At 47.4% G+C, this 21,911-nt stretch overlaps 1 protein-coding gene across 1 annotated transcript in view; it reads right to left on the minus strand.

Annotated features, from left to right (window-relative positions):
- Window positions 1–21,911, minus strand: part of LOC120051451 (tensin-like) — a 59,912-nt gene that overhangs the window by 10,210 nt on the left and 27,791 nt on the right. Inside the window, 3 exon segments of the mRNA XM_038998313.1 lie at window positions 812–959; window positions 1,390–1,571; window positions 3,687–5,330. Of these exon segments, the coding sequence (XP_038854241.1) occupies window positions 812–959; window positions 1,390–1,571; window positions 3,687–5,330 (1,974 nt within the window).

Consider the following 21,911-nt stretch of genomic DNA (forward strand, 5'->3'; position numbering starts at 1 on the left):
GTTGAAACTACAATACATTATTATCTTCTATCTATTCCACTGTGGCTCAGTTGGTTGAGCATGTAGCTTGCCAGGGTTGTGGGTTCGACTCCCACAGAGGAACAGTATGAAAAAGTTTAAAGATTTATGCATTCACTACTGTAAGTCGCTCTGGATAAGTGTGCCTGCTAAATTATTAAAATGTCATTTTTCATTTTTATTCCCAGTCTCTCTCATAATTTCTTTCACAGAGGGAATTAGTATTAGTTTACCATTGAATAATCTCTACAAGAGAAAAAAAAGTGTTATTGAATTAATTTAGGAAACCCACCACCACCGATTAGTCTCAATCAAAACACCAACAATTGAACATTTCAGTAACAGCAGTGACTTTCTCTGGCCCTGTCCAAATAATGTTTGAACGCATCGTTCCTCCAAATAATGTTAGAACGCATCGTTCCTCCCTTATAAGAAGGCAGTAAAGAAGGATGCATCTTAAAAGCATTGGAACTGGGCCCTTATAAGAAGGCAGTAAAGAAGGATGCATCTTAAAAGCATTGGAACTGGGCCCTTATAAGAAGGCAGTAAAGAAGGATGCATCTTAAAAGCATTGGAACTGGGCCCTTATAAGAAGGCAGTAAAGAAGGATGCATCTTAAAAGCATTGGAACTGGGCCCCTTCTACAACCACTTATTGTGTATCACTTTGCAACTGCAAGTATGAAAGATACTACATACTTAACGTTTATTGCAGTCGTATAATTATGATTGACTAACTGTGGCAATGGAGTAAGGTCTACTGGCGCCCTCTGTCTGCAGGGAGGTGAACTTACACATGTTGAAGTAAGGGGTCTGAGGTGAGACAGGGAAGGCAGGGGTCAGGGGGTGGGCCTCACCACCACTGCTGAACATAGGACTGACAGCAGCCCGACCGTCAGCATCATCATCCTCATACGCCTCGCGGTAGCTGTGCATGGGGCCCTGGAAGGAGGGGACACAGTACACACGCAACACACACACACACACAACACACAACATAACACACGCCCACCCACAGACACAGAAGGAGCCAGAAAATACACCCGGACAAGGACAATACACACATAGAGGTAATGCAAACAGGCACAGACAGAAAGTAACACACAGATACAAATACGGACAGAGATAGCGACACATTACAAACCCACACACACCAACACAAAGTCCACATAGACACACACACACACACACACACACACACACACACACACACACACACACACACACACACACACACACACACACACAACAGACATGGTTACTCTCACAGTGAAACAATGAACTATTCAATGAATGGAAGAACATTTTAAGCTGATAAAGACTAGAGAGAGAGAGCTTGCTGTCTGTGGCTGGATAGGGGTATGTACTCTACCTCTCTGGGTCTTCCTCCAGGGTTGAGGATGTGGAAGTCTGACGAGTGGACAGGGGAACGCACCGGCGCCCCCGTGTGGGCTGGAGGGTCCTCATTGCCACTCTGGTAGTGCCCCTCGCTAGTGGTCCGACGGCGGACGGTCTCCTGAGCCTCCTCCGGGGTCATCCCACGGGAACGCATCCCTGGAACGCCAACAACAGCGTCAGGAATTCCCAAAGGCTTTCCTTCAGTTTCAGGAATGTATTTAGGAAGACCGATAACTTTAGGGTGGATCTAAAATGTGGATCTGGAATTGAGTTTCAGAGTGTATCTACACTGTACATTCCAGGTTTCATACATCATTCCAACCTTAAAATAAGTGATTTGCTTATTTTAAAAGGAATGTTGTCACAAGAGAGAGAGAGAGAGAGAGAGAGAGAGAGAGAGAGAGAGAGAGAGAGAGAGAGAGAGAGAGAGAGACAGAGACAGAGACAGAGAGAGAGACAGAGAGAGACAGAGAGAGACAGAGAGAGACAGAGAGAGACAGAGACAGAGACAGAGAGAGAGAGACAGAGAGAGAGAGAGGGAGCAAGTGAGAGAGAGAGAGAGAGAGAGAGAGAGAGAGAGAGGGAGCAAGTGAGAGAGAGCGTGAGAGAGAGAGAGAGGGAGCAAGTGAGAGAGAGAGAGAGAGAGAGAGAGAGAGAGAGAGAGAGAGAGAGAGAGAGAGAGAGAGAGAGAGAGAGAGAGAGAGAGAGAGGACAAACCAGAGAAAGAATAAGAGCGATGGCGGTCAGATTGTGGCGTAGTGGAAATGCTTTCGTTGATGCCCTGAATACGAGCGTTGTACTCTGCTCACAGTGGGGGTGGTGGATAGGAGGCAGAGGAGGAGGTGGAGGAGGAGGAGGAAGAGAAGGAGGAGGAAGGAGGTGCAGAGGCAGATGCAATGGCGTGAAGGGTGGTCCAACAGAGCAGAGGAATGGATGGACAGAACAAGAGACAGAAACAGAAAAAGACAGAGAGAAAAAAATAAATAAAGGAAAAGTTTTATTCTGTGAAGTCATTAAACAAACAGAATAAAGATGGAAGTTAAAATGAGATGAGAGAAATTAGAGCAGGGATAGAACCAAAATGTGCACTTTCTGGAATCCCCCAGAACCGGATTGAGAAACACTGCTTCACCATACATCAGTGTTATGGCATGTTTCATGTTCTGTGTGGACCCTGGGAAGACTAGCTACTGCTTTCACAACAGCTAATGGGGATCCCAATAAAATACCAGACACCAAATCAACATCCGCAGTAGAAAGACAAAGGCAACTACCAAATAAGCCCACTTGGTGGCATCTGTGAGAACCATACCATACGCTTCCATATGTGGCGGGACGTGAATGTGGAAAATGCATGGTAGCTGAGAACTCAACCAGCATGTCTATTCTTACCACCTTATATCTCATCTCCATGGTGTCCAACTCTCCCCTTGCTGCTGGACACAGCTCAGAGCTCACCGTAGCTTTTCAGACTATATCTGTCCTGCACAACGAAGATTTTCTATCTAGCTAGCTCAATGCCATGATGATTCCACCTATTACCAAGGTCAGACAAAGCTGGGGACATGAAACAGTAGCTTCTATTTCCAATATAGAATTAGATGTATTAGAGTACATGTAAACAGTGCACATCACTGAATAAGCCAGTGGTGATAGAATGCCGTTGATATACTGCATTAGACTGTGACTGTGCTTCTTATAGTTCACAGCATGTTCTGGGACAAAGTGTTCATTGTGAATCTGCAGCGGTGCCTGTAAGGATGACAGTCACAACAAGGTCCTTTGCAACTGTCCCTGCTAACGAATGTTTGGTAGCAGTTATAAGGTGTTATGATGCAGTAGTGGCAGGTAGCCTAGTGGTTAGAGCGGTGGGCCAGTAACCGTACGGTTGCTGAATCGAATCCCCGAGCTGACAAGGTACAACTCTGTCGTTCTGCCCATGATGCAAAGCAGTTAACCCACTGTTCCCCAGGTGCCGAAGACATGGATGTCGATTAAGACAGCCCCCCCCCCCCCCCCACCTCTCTGATTCAGAGGGGTTGGGTTAAATGCGGGAGACACATTTCAGTTGTACAACTTTCCTAATGCATTATAATACTTGTCATAAGCACATATGACATCATTATAATGTCTTTTTGCTTTTATGTATTGTGACAGCGAATACCTCTGCTTCTGAAAATGACATAATGAAACATGAAATATGAAAATGACAGAAAATTGTGAAACTAAACAGATATATTCAATCTAATCCTCAATCCGGTAGTGACTTACCAGCGATGCGTTGAGCCACCAGGCCCTCCAGATTGAGGTTCTCCTCCTCAGGTTCTGGCTCCTTGAGAAGGGGGGAAGAGTTGGGGAGGGGGGAGGAGGAGGTGCTGTAGCCATGATAGGGAGACCCTCCCTTGCGGTCTGGGGAGTGGGACACCACCGTCCCACCTGGGTACGAGTTCAGGGGCTTCATCTGGAGCTGTCCGAAGGTGGGGGAGGAGTCAGAGGGGTAGAGGGGGGAACCAGGCCCCTGGGCTGGGCGCGTGTGGTAGGGCTCGGGGGGGTGTATTGGAGTGGTGTTGGTGTGGGGCTGGTACGAGGCGGACCTCGGGGGGGCGTACGACAGGGGAGACTCAGCCACAGGACTCTGGACGGGCGACGTTGAAACCCGGCCAGCCGTCGACCTCAGAGGCTGTCCGAAGGCATTGTAGTTAATTTTATAGCCATGGATGGCTGAGTCTGCCTGGTAGGACGGCCTGGCCAGAGATTGGGAGAAGGGGATCTGGGCTGACCCTCCTACACTGTTCTCACCAGAGGGGGCGCTGTAGGACTTGGGCACCTGTCCTGTGTGTGGGTCCAGATCCAGCATCAGCATGTCGAGGGCTTCGATAGACTGCTCTATGTCGTGCTGAGAGGCGGTGGGGGGGAAGTGGGGCAGACTGTGGGTGCTCTGTAAGGGAGGACCGAAGGGGTCGTCTGGCAGACTGTACTGGTGCCATGCGTTCAGCCCCCTCTGGACTGCCTCCCTGCTACTGGTGCTCCTCTCAGGGGCCATGGGCAGCTTGGGGCCTCCCGGCTCGGGGGTCCCGAAGGACTGGGAACGCTGCATACTCCCGTTCTGGTAACTGTTAGGAGAGTACTCCTCCTCCTGGGGCGAACTGGAGTCCATGATCCGCTCCTGTGCCGACGTAGAAGTCCGTACCCGGTGCACCGGCATCTCCCGTAGCTTCTCTAGGTATGGCCCGTCGTTCTGCCTGTTAATGGGCATCTGTGATTGGTAGTACAGCTCTGCGGGCGTGGCCTGGCCCTCCAATGACGAGAGTGTTCCCAAACTGTCCACGCTGTTACCCTCCTGACTGATGTGCAGCTCGTCGTCCAAGATGTCCGTCTCGCGCTCTTCGGCGGAGGGGGCTGCAATGAGCCGGGTATGCCCGCTGACGTGCACCTGGGCTGGGACAAGGTGGCGTATTCCCCCCCCGGGGCTGGTGGAGGTAGCCAGGTAGGCCTGGCGGTGGAGCATGGGGGCCTCAAGGCCACTCAGAAGCTGGTCCAGCTCTCTCTTCTCCTGGGGACTGAGAGGGGGATGACTGGGCGTGTTGTGGTTCTGGTTGGTGTTCACCGCTCCATGCAGCAACAGACTGTGGTCATCGGTGCGATCGGTTTTGACGGATGCTGTCGAGTTCCCAGAGTCGCTGCTGACCGACAGGGCGTGGTCGACCGCGGGCAGGGAGGCGTGGCCCACTACCGGGAGGGTGCGGTCAGAACTTGGGAGGGTGTGGTCAGGGTGTTGGGGGGTGTGGTCTGCGTTCAATAGGGGGTGGTCGAGGACGGGAAGGCTATTGATTGTGACCACTCCATCGAGGGACTCTTTCTTGTGGACTCGGGCATACAGGCTGCCGTCGAGGGGGCCTTGGGTGTGAACAACGTCTGAAAGAGAGAAGAAGAATACATGCTATAAATAGGTGCGCAAACAAAGAGGAGAAACGAACACATTTCTGATTTTGAAATCTCCTCACAAATGACCCAACATCACAGTCACTTTCACACCACAGGGACTTGTGCCCGACTCCAAACTGTTTCCTGAGACTGGACCACGACAGCTAGTCCCCCATGGAAAAGAGAATTCACTCCATCCCCCAAGGAGACACAACTTAATGGTAGCTTAAGTCAACACAGCATATTCTTAGTGTTGAGTGCATATATGTATATACATACACATCCAGGCCTTTCAGCCCTAAACACATGGAGCCTCCAGCCCACCATAACAGCCCTGGCTCTGGCTCTGGTCTAGTATAAGTACATTAGGGGTCCAAGCATCCCAGTCCAGGACCTGTCATGATGCGTCAGGCAGCACAACCCTACATGGCATGTAGGGACCCCCGCACCACCTTCTGTGGAACATCTCCCAGACACAGTGCACGAACTCGCCATGGCAACGACAGAATTACCACATCAGAATTCGAGGATTCGTCCATATCAGAATCTACAGTATGTGAGAGCACCAGCATTCCTATGTTATATATACACTGTATATCATTTCACATGTCCTGTGTCTATCTATATGAACGCAGCACATTTCATTTGCTGGGCTGATTTTGTCACTGAGTAACTGTTTTTATGCATCGATGTCGTAACAGCATGCTGTGTATAATCCTCAGATGTTCTCCCATGCAGATGGGTTGGTTTCATCACTCTTGATTTAAGGCCAGCATTTCCGCTAATAGCCACCTCTCAACTTTGGCAGGAGTCCCTGGCAACCTCCAGCACCCATTTCCTGGACCAATCACTCCACCAACCAATTCCTCAACATCTGCTCTCACAACAGCTCTAAACTTGAACATGTCTGATGATGAAGGATGGCATAAGATCAAGAGGCATGTTTCAAAAATATGAGGCCCAATTTGAGACCAGAAACTCAGGTTCATATTGATTACAATACCTTGCATCATCTTTGTTCTCCAATAAACGTCTCCAGAATATTTTCAGGACCATATTGACCATGAACACACGCACGCACGCACGCACGCACGCACGCACGCACGCACGCACGCACGCACGCACGCACGCACGCACGCACGCACACACACACACCTCTACATCTAAAAAATAGCCTTCTCTTTCAACAGCTGCTTAAAGGAACATGTGATATCTGGTCACCGGGAGCAGCTTCTGATCATCAGCACAGCAGGGTGTTAGTTGGTGGGGGGTTCCACAGTGACACATGGAGAGGAGCTCTGACCACAACTATTTACGAGGCCATGTCAACAACGCTACAGTAGAAAGAGAAGAGAGGGAGAAAGCTACCCTTGCTTACCCACCAGAACACACTGTTCCTTATTTTTGTAGGCAACTTCTAGTGCTCCTGATATTGCCCACAAAATACTTCCCAGTCCAGAACAGTTCGACTGATAACCTACTTCAAGCCAAGTCCAAGTCCTGAATCAACTCCCATGAAAGCTTTTCTTACCTGGAGCTAGATTTCTTCTTTTCCTCCTTCCTTTCTGTGTTTTCTTTCCTTTAGTTAGATTAAATAGAGTAGCCCTTTGCCATCACACTTGGTTTGGTTGAGATGAAGGGGAGAAATCCTTCACTAGGCTATGATTCAAATGATACTGAGTTGGCATAGCCTTCCCCTCCCTCTCTCATTGGTTGGGAGGAGACAGAGATGTGCCACCCTTCACCTATCGATGTTGGGATTGGGTGAGTTGGGGGGGGAGCTAGTCCATTCCCTGGGGCGTTGAACTATGAGTTGGGAGCTGTGAGCTGGTCCAGTGGAATCTGTCAGTTCCTTCCTGGCATTGGGAGTTTCCTAAAACTACAACACCCACGCAGCTAACCACCCTGAGCCCTGGCCTGGACCCACTCCTACACAGTGACATCACTCACACTCACACTGGGGTTTCCCTGGCCTCTCTCTCTCTCTAGTAATCTATCTCTATATCTCTCACACAAACACGCACACGTATGCATGCAGGCACGCACGCACACGGAGAGACAGATCTCTGTTCTGTTAGGAGAGGCAGATCTCTGTTCTGTTAGGAGGGGCAGATCTCTGTTCTGTTAGGAGGGGCAGATCTCTGTTCTGTTAGGAGAGGCAGATCTCTGTTCTGTTAGGAGAGGCAGATCTCTGTTCTGTTAGGAGAGACAGATCTCTGTTCTGTTAGGAGAGGCAGATCTCTGTTCTGTTAGGAGAGGCAGATCTCTGTTCTGTTAGGAGAGGCAGATCTCTGTTCTGTTAGGAGAGGCAGATCTCTGTTCTGTTAGAAGAGACAGATCTCTGTTCTGTTAGGAGGGGCAGATCTCTGTTCTGTTAGGAGGGGCAGATCTCTGTTCTGTTAGGAGGGGCAGATCTCTGTTCTGTTAGGAGAGGCAGATCTCTGTTCTGTTAGAAGAGACAGATCTCTGTTCTGTTAGGAGGGGCAGATCTCTGTTCTGTTAGGAGAGGCAGATCTCTGTTCTGTTAGGAGAGGCAGATCTCTGTTCTGTTAGGTGAGGCAGATCTCTGTTCTGTTAGGTGAGGCAGATCTCTGTTCTGTTAGGAGGGGCAGATCTCTGGAAAAAATAAACTATGATTGGACATGGTGACATTTAACCAAACTCATAAAGTCTAGGGAAGAGAGGGTCGAGAGGGAAAAGCAGTGAAAGAAAGGAAATACATGGGAGGATAACTGAGAAAGAGGGAGAGCTTCCCAAACTGTGGTCCATGACTCACTGGTGGTACATATTTTCTGGTACCAACATAGCCTGTTTGTAATCCTCAAATACACTAATGATTTTAAATATGGTCCGTGAGGGAAATGTATGGGAACCTGTTGTCTATACCCATCAGCACCTTCAAACTGCTCTACAGTGAATTTGAACAACGAGACTTTCTTGTCTCACAAATGACTTATTTAGATTTTTGTCCCGTCTTCACCAAGAAGAGAGGGGCCGAAGGGTTCGACACATTCTCTTCACTCAGAAAGGAAGTGTTTCCAAGTGCCAGGGGAATGACTGGAACTCTGCAGACGAGCGTCACGGGGGCACGACCTTCACATTTACCTCACCCGTGGGCCGTGCGTTAGTACAGGCATCCAGAAGCACACACACACAAACATGACTGATATAAACCTCGATCCCTGGCACACACACAATGCCCATGGTCTCAAAGAGGCTCTTTATACATAGCAGCTTTGTGTGTTATTCACACACACACACATTCCTGTGTGTCTAAGTTGAAAGCAACAGCAGAATTGTGGTGAGCTGGGCTTTCTCTATTATTAAAAACAAAGAATATGTAAAGATGTGTGAGTTTTGATGTATGGTAGAGTTCACCGCCATCATTGGGATACGTTGATGATGGATGTATGTCGTGTATAGAATCAACATATTCCTGCTCAACTGGGTGTGAGCATTGCTGGGGTGGGTTTAAGTATAGATTCACTGGCTTTAAAAAACACAGGGACAATTTTTAGTATAGTAAGTCGTTGCTGATCCACCATAAAGCTTCTTAGTGTGCTAGCCAGGCGATAGCTGTGGCTTTGAAACAAAGCTTCTTAGTATGCTAGCCAGGCGATAGCTGTGGCTTTGAAACAAAGCTTCTTAGTGTGCTAGCCAGGCGATAGCTGTGGCTTTGAAACAAAGCTTCTTAGTGTGCTAGCCAGGCGATAGCTGTGGCTTTGAAACAAAGCTTCTTAGTGTGCTAGCCAGGCGATAGCTGTGGTTTTGAAACAAAGCTTCTTAGTGTGCTAGCCAGGCGATAGCTGTGGTTTTGAAACAAAGCTTCTTAGTGTGCTAGCCAGGCGATAGCTGTGGTTTTGAAACAAAGCTTCTTAGTGTGCTAGCCAGGCGATAGCTGTGGCTTTGAAACAAAGCTTCTTAGTATGCTAGCCAGGCGATAGCTGTGGCTTTGAAACAAAGCTTCTTAGTATGCTAGCCAGGCGATAGCTGTGGCTTTGAAACAAAGCTTCTTAGTATGCTAGCCAGGCGATAGCTGTGGCTTTGAAACAAAGCTTCTTAGTATGCTAGCCAGGCGATAGCTGTGGCTTTGAAACAAAGCTTCTTAGTATGCTAGCCAGGCGATAGCTGTGGCTTTGAAACAAAGCTTCTTAGTGTGCTAGCCAGGCGATAGCTGTGGCTTTGAAACAAAGCTTCTTAGTGTGCTAGCCAGGCGATAGCTGTGGTTTTGAAACAAAGCTTCTTAGTGTGCTAGCCAGGCGATAGCTGTGGTTTTGAAACAAAGCTTCTTAGTGTGCTAGCCAGGCGATAGCTGTGGCTTTGAAACAAAGCTTCTTAGTATGCTAGCCAGGCGATAGCTGTGGTTTTGAAACAAAGCTTCTTAGTATGCTAGCCAGGCGATAGCTGTGCCTTTGAAACAAAGCTTCTTAGTATGCTAGCCAGGCGATAGCTGTGGCTTTGAAACAAAGCTTCTTAGTATGCTAGCCAGGCGATAGCTGTGGCTTTGAAACAAAGCTTCTTAGTGTGCTAGCCAGGCGATAGCTGTGGTTTTGAAACAAAGCTTCTTAGTGTGCTAGCCAGGCGATAGCTGTGGTTTTGAAACAAAGCTTCTTAGTGTGCTAGCCAGGCGATAGCTGTGGCTTTGAAACAAAGCTTCTTAGTATGCTAGCCAGGCGATAGCTGTGGCTTTGAAACAAAGCTTCTTAGTGTGCTAGCCAGGCGATAGCTGTGGCTTTGAAACAAAGCTTCTTAGTGTGCTAGCCAGGCGATAGCTGTGGCTTTGAAACAAAGCTTCTTAGTATGCTAGCCAGGCGATAGCTGTGGTTTTGAAACAAAGCTTCTTAGTGTGCTAGCCAGGCGATAGCTGTGGCTTTGAAACAAAGCTTCTTAGTGTGCTAGCCAGGCGATAGCTGTGGCTTTGAAACAAAGCTTCTTAGTGTGCTAGCCAGGCGATAGCTGTGGTTTTGAAACAAAGCTTCTTAGTGTGCTAGCCAGGCGATAGCTGTGGTTTTGAAACAAAGCTTCTTAGTGTGCTAGCCAGGCGATAGCTGTGGTTTTGAAACAAAGCTTCTTAGTGTGCTAGCCAGGCGATAGCTGTGGCTTTGAAACAAAGCTTCTTAGTATGCTAGCCAGGCGATAGCTGTGGCTTTGAAACAAAGCTTCTTAGTATGCTAGCCAGGCGATAGCTGTGGCTTTGAAACAAAGCTTCTTAGTATGCTAGCCAGGCGATAGCTGTGGCTTTGAAACAAAGCTTCTTAGTATGCTAGCCAGGCGATAGCTGTGGCTTTGAAACAAAGCTTCTTAGTATGCTAGCCAGGCGATAGCTGTGGCTTTGAAACAAAGCTTCTTAGTATGCTAGCCAGGCGATAGCTGTGGCTTTGAAACAAAGCGTCTTAGTATGCTAGCCAGGCGATAGCTGTGGCTTTGAAACAAAGCTTCTTAGTATGCTAGCCAGGCGATAGCTGTGGCTTTGAAACAAAGCTTCTTAGTATGCTAGCCAGGCGATAGCTGTGGCTTTGAAACAAAGCTTCTTAGTATGCTAGCCAGGCGATAGCTGTGGCTTTGAAACAAAGCTTCTTAGTGTGCTAGCCAGGCGATAGCTGTGGTTTTGAAACAAAGCTTCTTAGTGTGCTAGCCAGGCGATAGCTGTGGTTTTGAAACAAAGCTTCTTAGTGTGCTAGCCAGGCGATAGCTGTGGCTTTGAAACAAAGCTTCTTAGTATGCTAGCCAGGCAATAGCTGTGGTTTTGAAACAAAGCTTCTTAGTATGCTAGCCAGGCGATAGCTGTGCCATTGAAACAAAGATTCTTAGTATGCTAGCCAGGCGATAGCTGTGGCTTTGAAACAAAGCTTCTTAGTATGCTAGCCAGGCGATAGCTGTGGCTTTGAAACAAAGCTTCTTAGTGTGCTAGCCAGGCGATAGCTGTGGTTTTGAAACAAAGCTTCTTAGTGTGCTAGCCAGGCGATAGCTGTGGTTTTGAAACAAAGCTTCTTAGTGTGCTAGCCAGGCGATAGCTGTGGCTTTGAAACAAAGCTTCTTAGTGTGCTAGCCAGGCGATAGCTGTGGCTTTGAAACAAAGCTTCTTAGTGTGCTAGCCAGGCGATAGCTGTGGCTTTGAAACAAAGCTTCTTAGTGTGCTAGCCAGGCGATAGCTGTGGCTTTGAAACAAAGCTTCTTAGTGTGCTAGCCAGGCGATAGCTGTGGCTTTGAAACAAAGCTTCTTAGTGTGCTAGCCAGGCGATAGCTGTGGCTTTGAAACAAAGCTTCTTAGTGTGCTAGCCAGGCGATAGCTGTGGTTTTGAAACAAAGCTTCTTAGTGTGCTAGCCAGGCGATAGCTGTGGCTTTGAAACAAAGCTTCTTAGTGTGCTAGCCAGGCGATAGCTGTGGCTTTGAAACAAAGCTTCTTAGTGTGCTAGCCAGGCGATAGCTGTGGTTTTGAAACAAAGCTTCTTAGTGTGCTAGCCAGGCGATAGCTGTGGTTTTGAAACAAAGCTTCTTAGTGTGCTAGCCAGGCGATAGCTGTGGCTTTGAAACAAAGCTTCTTAGTGTGCTAGCCAGGCGATAGCTGTGGCTTTGAAACAAAGCTTCTTAGTGTGCTAGCCAGGCGATAGCTGTGGCTTTGAAACAAAGCTTCTTAGTGTGCTAGCCAGGCGATAGCTGTGGCTTTGAAACAAAGCTTCTTAGTGTGCTAGCCAGGCGATAGCTGTGGCTTTGAAACAAAGCTTCTTAGTGTGCTAGCCAGGCGATAGCTGTGGCTTTGAAACAAAGCTTCTTAGTGTGCTAGCCAGGCGATAGCTGTGGCTTTGAAACAAAGCTTCTTAGTGTGCTAGCCAGGCGATAGCTGTGGCTTTGAAACAAAGCTTCTTAGTGTGCTAGCCAGGCGATAGCTGTGGCTTTGAAACAAAGCTTCTTAGTGTGCTAGCCAGGCGATAGCTGTGGCTTTGAAACAAAGCTTCTTAGTGTGCTAGCCAGGCGATAGCTGTGGCTTTGAAACAAAGCTTCTTAGTGTGCTAGCCAGGCGATAGCTGTGGCTTTGAAACAAAGCTTCTTAGTGTGCTAGCCAGGCGATAGCTGTGGCTTTGAAACAAAGCTTCTTAGTGTGCTAGCCAGGCGATAGCTGTGGCTTTGAAACAAAGCTTCTTAGTGTGCTAGCCAGGCGATAGCTGTGGCTTTGAAACAAAGCTTCTTAGTGTGCTAGCCAGGCGATAGCTGTGGCTTTGAAACAAAGCTTCTTAGTGTGCTAGCCAGGCGATAGCTGTGGCTTTGAAACAAAGCTTCTTAGTGTGCTAGCCAGGCGATAGCTGTGGCTTTGAAACAAAGCTTCTTAGTGTGCTAGCCAGGCGATAGCTGTGGCTTTGAAACAAAGCTTCTTAGTGTGCTAGCCAGGCGATAGCTGTGGCTTTGAAACAAAGCTTCTTAGTGTGCTAGCCAGGCGATAGCTGTGGCTTTGAAACAAAGCTTCTTAGTGTGCTAGCCAGGCGATAGCTGTGGCTTTGAAACAAAGCTTCTTAGTGTGCTAGCCAGGCGATAGCTGTGGCTTTGAAACAAAGCTTCTTAGTGTGCTAGCCAGGCGATAGCTGTGGCTTTGAAACAAAGCTTCTTAGTGTGCTAGCCAGGCGATAGCTGTGGCTTTGAAACAAAGCTTCTTAGTGTGCTAGCCAGGCGATAGCTGTGGCTTTGAAACAAAGCTTCTTAGTGTGCTAGCCAGGCGATAGCTGTGGCTTTGAAACAAAGCTTCTTAGTGTGCTAGCCAGGCGATAGCTGTGGCTTTGAAACAAAGCTTCTTAGTGTGCTAGCCAGGCGATAGCTGTGGCTTTGAAACAAAGCTTCTTAGTGTGCTAGCCAGGCGATAGCTGTGGCTTTGAAACAAAGCTTCTTAGTGTGCTAGCCAGGCGATAGCTGTGGTTTTGAAACAAAGCTTCTTAGTGTGCTAGCCAGGCGATAGCTGTGGCTTTGAAACAAAGCTTCTTAGTGTGCTAGCCAGGCGATAGCTGTGGCTTTGAAACAAAGCTTCTTAGTGTGCTAGCCAGGCGATAGCTGTGGTTTTGAAACAAAGCTTCTTAGTGTGCTAGCCAGGCGATAGCTGTGGCTTTGAAACAAAGCTTCTTAGTGTGCTAGCCAGGCGATAGCTGTGGCTTTGAAACAAAGCTTCTTAGTGTGCTAGCCAGGCGATAGCTGTGGTTTTGAAACAAAGCTTCTTAGTGTGCTAGCCAGGCGATAGCTGTGGCTTTGAAACAAAGCTTCTTAGTATGCTAGCCAGGCGATAGCTGTGGTTTTGAAACAAAGCTTCTTAGTGTGCTAGCCAGGCGATAGCTGTGGTTTTGAAACAAAGCTTCTTAGTGTGCTAGCCAGGCGATAGCTGTGGTTTTGAAACAAAGCTTCTTAGTATGCTAGCCAGGCGATAGCTGTGGTTTTGAAACAAAGCTTCTTAGTGTGCTAGCCAGGCGATAGCTGTGGTTTTGAAACAAAGCTTCTTAGTATGCTAGCCAGGCGATAGCTGTGGCTTTGAAACAAAGCTTCTTAGTATGCTAGCCAGGCGATAGCTGTGCCTTTGAAACAAAGCTTCTTAGTGTCCTAGCCAGGCGATAGCTGTGGCTTTGAAACAAAGCTTCTTAGTATGCTAGCCAGGCGATAGCTGTGGCTTTGAAACAAAGCTTCTTAGTATGCTAGCCAGGCGATAGCTGTGGTTTTGAAACAAAGCTTCTTAGTGTGCTAGCCAGGCGATAGCTGTGGCTTTGAAACAAAGCTTCTTAGTGTGCTAGCCAGGCGATAGCTGTGGTTTTGAAACAAAGCTTCTTAGTATGCTAGCCAGGCGATAGCTGTGGCTCTGAAACAAAGCTTCTTAGTGTGCTAGCCAGGCGATAGCTGTGGTTTTGAAACAAAGCTTCTTAGTGTGCTAGCCAGGCGATAGCTGTGGTTTTGAAACAAAGCTTCTTAGTGTGCTAGCCAGGCGATAGCTGTGGCTTTGAAACAAAGCTTCTTAGTGTGCTAGCCAGGCGATAGCTGTGGCTTTGAAACAAAGCTTCTTAGTATGCTAGCCAGGCGATAGCTGTGGCTTTGAAACAAAGCTTCTTAGTATGCTAGCCAGGCGATAGCTGTGGCTTTGAAACAAAGCTTCTTAGTGTGCTAGCCAGGCGATAGCTGTGGTTTTGAAACAAAGACCAAGCCATAAATCTCCTCCAACATGAATCTGACCGTCAGGAAGAGCTAGTTAGGGTAGTCAGCTAAAGTAGATGCCATTCCCTTAAGACTACACTGAGATGAGGTACACTGTTTGTCCATTAGCTGAATTTAGGCCTGCAGTTACTATCAGTGACGAGACAGACATTTCTTCTGAGTGGGTCACAAATAGGACAGAGTTGACAGGACAGAGTTGACAGGACAGAGTTGACAGGACAGAGTTGACAGGACAGAGTTGATAGGACAGAGTTGACAGGACAGAGTTGACAGGACAGAGTTGACAGGACAGAGTTGACAGGACAGAGTTGACAGGACAGAGTTGACAGGACAGAGTTGATAGGACAGAGTTGATAGGACAGAGTTGACAGGACAGAGTTAACAGGACAGAGTTGATAGGACAGAGTTGACAGGACAGAGTTGACAGGACAGAGTTGACAGGACAGAGTTGACAGGACAGAGTTGACAGGACAGAGTTGACAGGACAGAGTTGACAGGCTCACATATAGACATAGTTTGGGGCTAACCTGAGAGATGGACATCATTAGCCTTCCATTCATGTATCATTCAATTGACTTAGCCAATGGTTCCTCAGAGGCCTTGTGGAGTGCGAGGCTCATAAGACACGGGCACGCACACACATACAGTACCTAGTATTCACACCCCTTGACTTTTTCTACATTTTGTTCCGTTACAGCCTTATTCTAAAATGGATTCAATATTATTTCCCCTAAAAAACGGTGAAAACCGTTTTTTAGACATTTTTGCCAATTTATAAAAAATGTAAAACAGAAATACCTTATTTACATAACTTTTCAGACCCTTTGCTATGAAACTCGAAATTGAGCTCAGGCGCATCCTGTTTCCATTGACCATTTTTGAGATGTTTCTACAACTTGATTGGAGTCCACTTGTGGGAAATTCAATTGATTGGACATGATTTGGAAAGGCACACACATGTCTATATAAGGTCCCACAGTTGACAGTGCATGTCAAACACCAAGCCATGAGGTCAAAGGAATTGTCTGTAGAGCTATGATACATATTGTGCCGAGGCACAGATCTAGGGAAGGGTACCAAAAAATGTCTGCAGCATTGAAGGCCCCCAAGAACATAGTGGCCTCCATCATTCTTAAATAGAAGTAGTTTGGACACACCAAGACTGAGCAATCAGGGGAGAAGCGCCTTGGTCAGGGAGATGACCAAGAACCCGATGGTCACTCTGACAAAGCTCCAGAGTTCCTCTGTGGAGATGGGAGAACCTTCCAGAAAAATCATATCTGCAGCACTCCACCAATCGGGCCTTTATGGTAGAGTGGCCAGGTGGAAGCCACTCCTCAGTAAAAAGCACATGACAGCCCGCTTGGAATTTTCCAAAAGGCACCTAAAGACTCTCAGGCCATGAGAAACAAGATTCTCTGGTCTGATGAAACCAAGATCAAACTCTTTGGCCTGAATGCCAAGCATCACGTCTGGAGGAAACCTGGCACCATCCTTACAGTGAAGCATGGTGGTGGCAGCATCATGCTGTGGGAATGTTTTTCAGCGGCAGGGACTGGGAGAGTAGTCAGGTTCAAGGCAAAGATGAACAGAGCAAAGTACAGAGAGATCCTTGATGAAAACCTGCTCAAGAGCGCTCAGGACCTCAGTCTGGGGCGAAGGTTCACGTTCCAACAGGACAACGACCCTAAGCACACAGCCAAGACAACGCAGGCGTGGCTTTGGGAAAAGTCTCTGAATGCCCTTGAGTGGCCCAGCCAGAACCCGGACTTGAACCCAATCGAACATCTCTGGAGAGACCTGAACATCTCTACAGCGACGCTCCACATCCAACCTGACAGAGCTTGAGAGGATCTGCAGAGAGGAATGGGAGAAACTTCCCAAATACAGGTGTGCCAAGCTTGTAGCTTCCTACCTAAGAAGAGGCTGTAATCGCTGCCCAAGGTGCTTCAACAAAGTACTAAGTAAAGGGTCTGAATGCTTATGTAAATGTTTTGCAAACATTTCTAAAAACCTGTTTTTGCTTTGTCATTATGGGGTATTGTGATGTCATTATGGAGTATTGTGATGTCATTATGGGGTATTGTGTGTGTAGATTGATGAGGGAAAAACACAATTGAATCAATTTCAGAATAAGTCTGTAATGTAACAAAATGTTGAAAAAGTCAAGTGGTTTGAGAACTTTCCGAATACACTTTATACACACACACGTATTCCCCCCCCCCGACACACACTATCTCCCCTGACACACAAACAGCACCTGCCTTTTCCTCTTTTTCTCCCATGGTGACGTGTTCCGCTGTGAAAGCATGTGTAAGCACGATGCCACAGTGTGTCTCATTCACACATGACCCGTTGGGAAGCCATTAACGTGCCATTAAAACAGCCCGGCTCATAACACCTGTGGCCTAATGGTTTATTTGAAAGAGACAATGCTTCACAGCTACTGTTATTACCGTATCAAATGTGCTACTCACATCAGCTACTTCATGGAACAATCGCTTTACTGTTTACATAGATTTCCCTTCAAACACATGTAATAATGATCCCAGAATAATTGTTGAGTATAGAATGTTGTGCTATTATATTGAGGCAGTTAAGTGCCAGCCTAGCAAAAATACATCTGTTGTAGTTTTTTCATTTATGCACAACTATCTCCTGTGGTCAGATTCTATGTGTACTGTAGACCGAAGGTTAATCACACAGCTGACCAAATTATACAAGATTTTACTTCTGGGTTAACTGAGATTAATGCACAACCAGTGTCCCCAAATGATTTGCCTCAGAGTCTAGTCACTCAGGTCTATATGTTAATACCCAGGAAACACAAACTAGCTGTATATCGCTTCGCTAACTAGTACAACCTACAAGGTCCCTGCCTAACTCCTAGACAAGCTAGCATCGCAGCTAGCCTAGCAGGCTAACCACAGGATGGCTGGGTTGGGTTTGGCAGTGTCATTGGGTCACAGTGTCTGTGTCTAAGGGTTTGGACCAGGGCCACTGTCTGTCTGTCTGTCTGTGTCTCTGTCCCTCTGGGTTCACTGTTGTCCTGATAAGAAGTGTGGGAAGATACTACAGCCTACTTAAAGACAAATCCCCTGCTGGGTGGCTACTGATTGTGCTAAGCTAGCTAGCAGCACCGTGGAAGAACCTCCATGGTGTGACTGGATGAAGACAAGACCAACAGTGTTGTGGATCTGGTAAGGAGTTCACCTAATATCCCCTCAGATGATCAAGTGGAACAAAGAACACTGGCTAAAAAAGATATATGGATACGGACACTGAGAAAGAAAGACACACATTAGAGTGTGAGAACATACACTCTCACACACACCACCCAAACATGTTCCTCAGAAAAGTTCCTCTTCCTCTGAGTGTGTGAGAGGAATGTGGTGTAAAAGTCTTCCTTGGGGTGTGCTCTGGGTCTGACCGTATGGGATACACGTTACTCTCATAAATTCCCAACCCACAACCCCACAGCTCACTACACGCATAGAGAAACACACACGAAAGCCCCTCTCTCCTCACACAGACTCTCTCACACACACACACAGCACTATTTAAGGGAACTAGTTGACCTGTGCTGCGGGTCTTTCGGGTCTTACTTGATGAGGGGGAGAGGAAACGGGACAACACGGGGTTAGCGGGGGCAAACAGGAACAAACCGGGGCCTGTAAAACCAGGAAGGAAGGCATGCTGCTAGAGAGAGGGGCATGATGGGATGAAAACAGCAGGTCCCGGAGGCTAGTTAAATTCATAAACAAACAATACTAAAGGGAGGGAGGGAGGGAGGGAGGGAGGGAGGGAGGGAGGGAGGGAGGGAGGGAGGGAGGGAGGGAGGGAGGGAGGGAGGGAGAAACCCACACAGAGAGAGCTCTACAAAGAGAGAGAGGACAGAAATAGATGAAGTGAAAGAATAATGAGAAAAATCTGCAGCTGGCCTAGAAGCACAGTATAAAACTAAGGGTCTGTCTGTAGTTGCCCCCTGCACACTGTCTCTCCCATAAACAGTTCAAATTAGTATTTGGTGACAATAAGCTGATTATCTGTGCCTATTGAGCAACGTTGGGGGCTGGCCAGGTGTGAATCACCCTGACCAGCAACAGCCCCTAGCTGTCATCTCAGCCACACACCACACAGACAACACGTCCCCGTTAGATGATGTCATGGCCTAACTGGCAGAGCCAGACAGCCTAAAGGGCGTCTCTCTACGGGACATGACACCCACCTCAGCAGGGACGGGCTTTAATACCGCTGTGCCAACCAGCAGTCTGCATTCCAGAGCCGAGTAGACTGGTGGCTTCATGAAGATGGTTGAATGACAAACACTAGGGCTAGTCTGTCTATCTGTGGGGGGTCTGTCTGTCTGTCTGTCTGTCTGTCTGTCTGTCTGTCTGTCTGTCTGTCTGTCTGTCTGTCTGTCTGTCTGTCTGTCTGTCTGTCTGTCTGTCTGTCTGTCTGTCTGTCTGTCTGTCTGTCTGTCTGTCTGTCTGTCTGTCTGTCTGTCTGTCTGTCTGTCTGTCTGTCTGTCTGTCTGTTAGTCAGTCCAAGAGGTGTTGTGACAGCCGTATCAGTATGTCTGGTAATGATAACTGTCATGGAGATGTCTGTCAACTTGTCTGCCTGTCAGCCTGTCTGTCTGTCAGCCCTTCTGTATTTGGTAGTAATATCATGGAAGTCATATCAGTAACTGAACTAAAGATTACATGTCATGATGTCTGCCTATCTCTCTGTCTGGGAGTTGACGACTGTCTGCAAGGATCACTGGACGATCCAGACTCTGGTATACCCCTAAAATAAAACCTATACGCCATCGCTGTAAATGGTATAGAGAGTCAGAGAGAGACTGTGAGAGCTGAGGTAGCAAGGAGTCAGAGAGAGACAGTGAGAGCCGATGTAGGAGGGAGACAGTGAAAGACAGGGGATAGTTGAGGTATGGAGGGACAATCATAGTTGAAGTAGGGGCAGGGACGACGACACTGAGGGACGGAGAGATAGCTGAGTCAGATATGAGGTAGCTGAGGTATGGGGGGACAGTGAGAGACAGGGGATAACTAAGGCAGATATGAGGTAGCTGAGGTATGGGGGGACAGTGAGAGACAGGGGATAACTAAGGCAGATATGAGGTAGCTGAGGTATGGGGGGACAGTGAGAGACAGGGGATAACTAAGGCAGATATGAGGTAGCTGAGGTATGGGGGGACAGTGAGAGACAGGGGATAACTAAGGCAGATATGAGGTAGCTGAGGTATGGGGGGACAGTGAGAGACAGGGGATAACTAAGGCAGATATGAGGTAGCTGAGGTATGGGGGGACAGTGAGAGACAGGGGATAACTAAGGCAGATATGAGGTAGGTGAGGTATGGGGGGACATTGAGGGACAGAGAGATAGCTGAGTCAGATATGTGGTAGCTGAGGTATCTAGGGGGCTCTGAGGGGCTTAGGGGTGGGCTGTAAACCTGCTGCTATGTCTCATGGTGCTGTCACTGCCAGCTCTAACTACACTAGTCCTTCTGTCACTCCTATGAGGGGTACTAGGCCCCTTATTAAACCAGAACAAACTCTCCACTCTATCCAAGGCAGTAACTGTTTCCACACTGCCATAGAAACACTACAGTGACTATACAACATGACGTATTGTGCAAAGCCAGTCAAAGTCCCTCATTCAGCGTCTCAACTCATAACTCACAAGTTAAATTGGTCTTAAAAGAAGTTAGAGCAGGCAGCTTAATAGTTGTGGTGTGCCATAATTGCGGCACATTTATAAAATGTTCCACACGCAAATTACCCACTCAATGATTCAAAGGGTACTGTAAACAACCATGTTGACATAGAAACAACATAAAGGACATACAGAGAGAGCCTTGCATCTGCTGCAACCGAGAAAACAGTCAAAAATCATGCTCCGACAGACCCGCTCATTCAATCATCGAAAGTCAAAAAATAAGTTTGAGAATTTACTACCAACTTACAGTATACTATAGCCCAAGCTAACATTACACTCAAAGTTCCATAACTAGAAACAAAAGGTTATGTAAAACATAGGTATTCCCAACCACTACACTACCACAACACGATAAAGAACAATTCAACTGAATTGAAGACAACTTCGTTATAAACCACAAAAGAAACATATGACACCTACCAATTATCTCATTAGCCCTATCAACACCTGAGCCCTCACAGTCACCCCTTCGACCTGACTACAGTACTCACCAGCTGCTGTAATACCGCTCAGCCTATATCCTTCCCTTCATTTTGTCCTCTCTTTCACTCTCTGCTTCCCTCGTTCTCTCGTTCCAACTCCGGTGACAGTTAGCTAATAAAAAGGGCTTTAGTCCTGGCCAGGCTGTTCCACTCACTGCGTCCCCGTGTCCCCCACTCACTCTTGTTCTCTCGCTCCCTCTCTCTCTCTCTCGTTCTCTCGTTCTCTCGCTCTCCCTCTCTCTCTGTTGCCACCCAGCTATCCGAGACATGCCCGGGGCCGTGCCACAGCCAAATATGGGAGGAGGACCATAAACAAGGCCCACACCACAGCCTGCTGCTGTCACCGGCCACAGTGAACACACAGCGACACACACACACACACACACACACACACACACACACACACACACACACACACACACACACACACACACACACACACACACACACACACACACACACACACACAGATTTACTATCACTCTGTTCTTTTTCAAAAACCAAATATGATGATTTTCATGGTTACTTTCATGTGTGTAAATATTGTGAACTGAAGGAGGCGTAATTCACAGAGTTTGCCGTGACCTGGGGACTTGTGTTAGCTTCCAGAGCTTTGGCTCAACAGGCTAACGCGGTCTTGAGACATGGTAATAGTCGAGGTTTAGATATCCTATCCCTACAATAGCATACATCTGTTTTACCTAGGGTATACAGTGGCGCAGAAAAGTCACAACACCCTTCAACCAGATGTGCATGTGGTGGTGTAGTGGTGTTTTCTGTCTGGTCACTGAGTGGGCAGGAGTAGACACCGGACAGAGAGTTGGCCTCTTAAGGCTATAATCCCAGAGGTGAATTGAGCAAGGGTTCTGTTTGCGGTGAACATGTTACTTAGTAACAATCTCAGTTGAACGATTTCAATGAACATTCCAAAATGTTTCAGTGGTGGTAAAACATCAAACAGACAAGTTTGGTAATGACTACTGTGGCATTGTAGTGCCAATAATCAAACTGCAAATGACTTTGCTATTCAAATCAAATGTTATTGGTCGCATACACATATTTAGCACATGTTATTGCGGGTGTAGTGAAATGCTTGTGTTCCTAGCTACAACAGCACAGTAATATCTAACAATACACACAAATCTAAAAAGTAAAAGAATAGAATTAAGAAATATCGAAATATTAGGA

This window comes from Salvelinus namaycush, chromosome 7, assembly GCF_016432855.1.
Source record: "Salvelinus namaycush isolate Seneca chromosome 7, SaNama_1.0, whole genome shotgun sequence".
In the NCBI taxonomy this organism is placed as follows: Eukaryota; Metazoa; Chordata; class Actinopteri; order Salmoniformes; family Salmonidae; genus Salvelinus; species Salvelinus namaycush.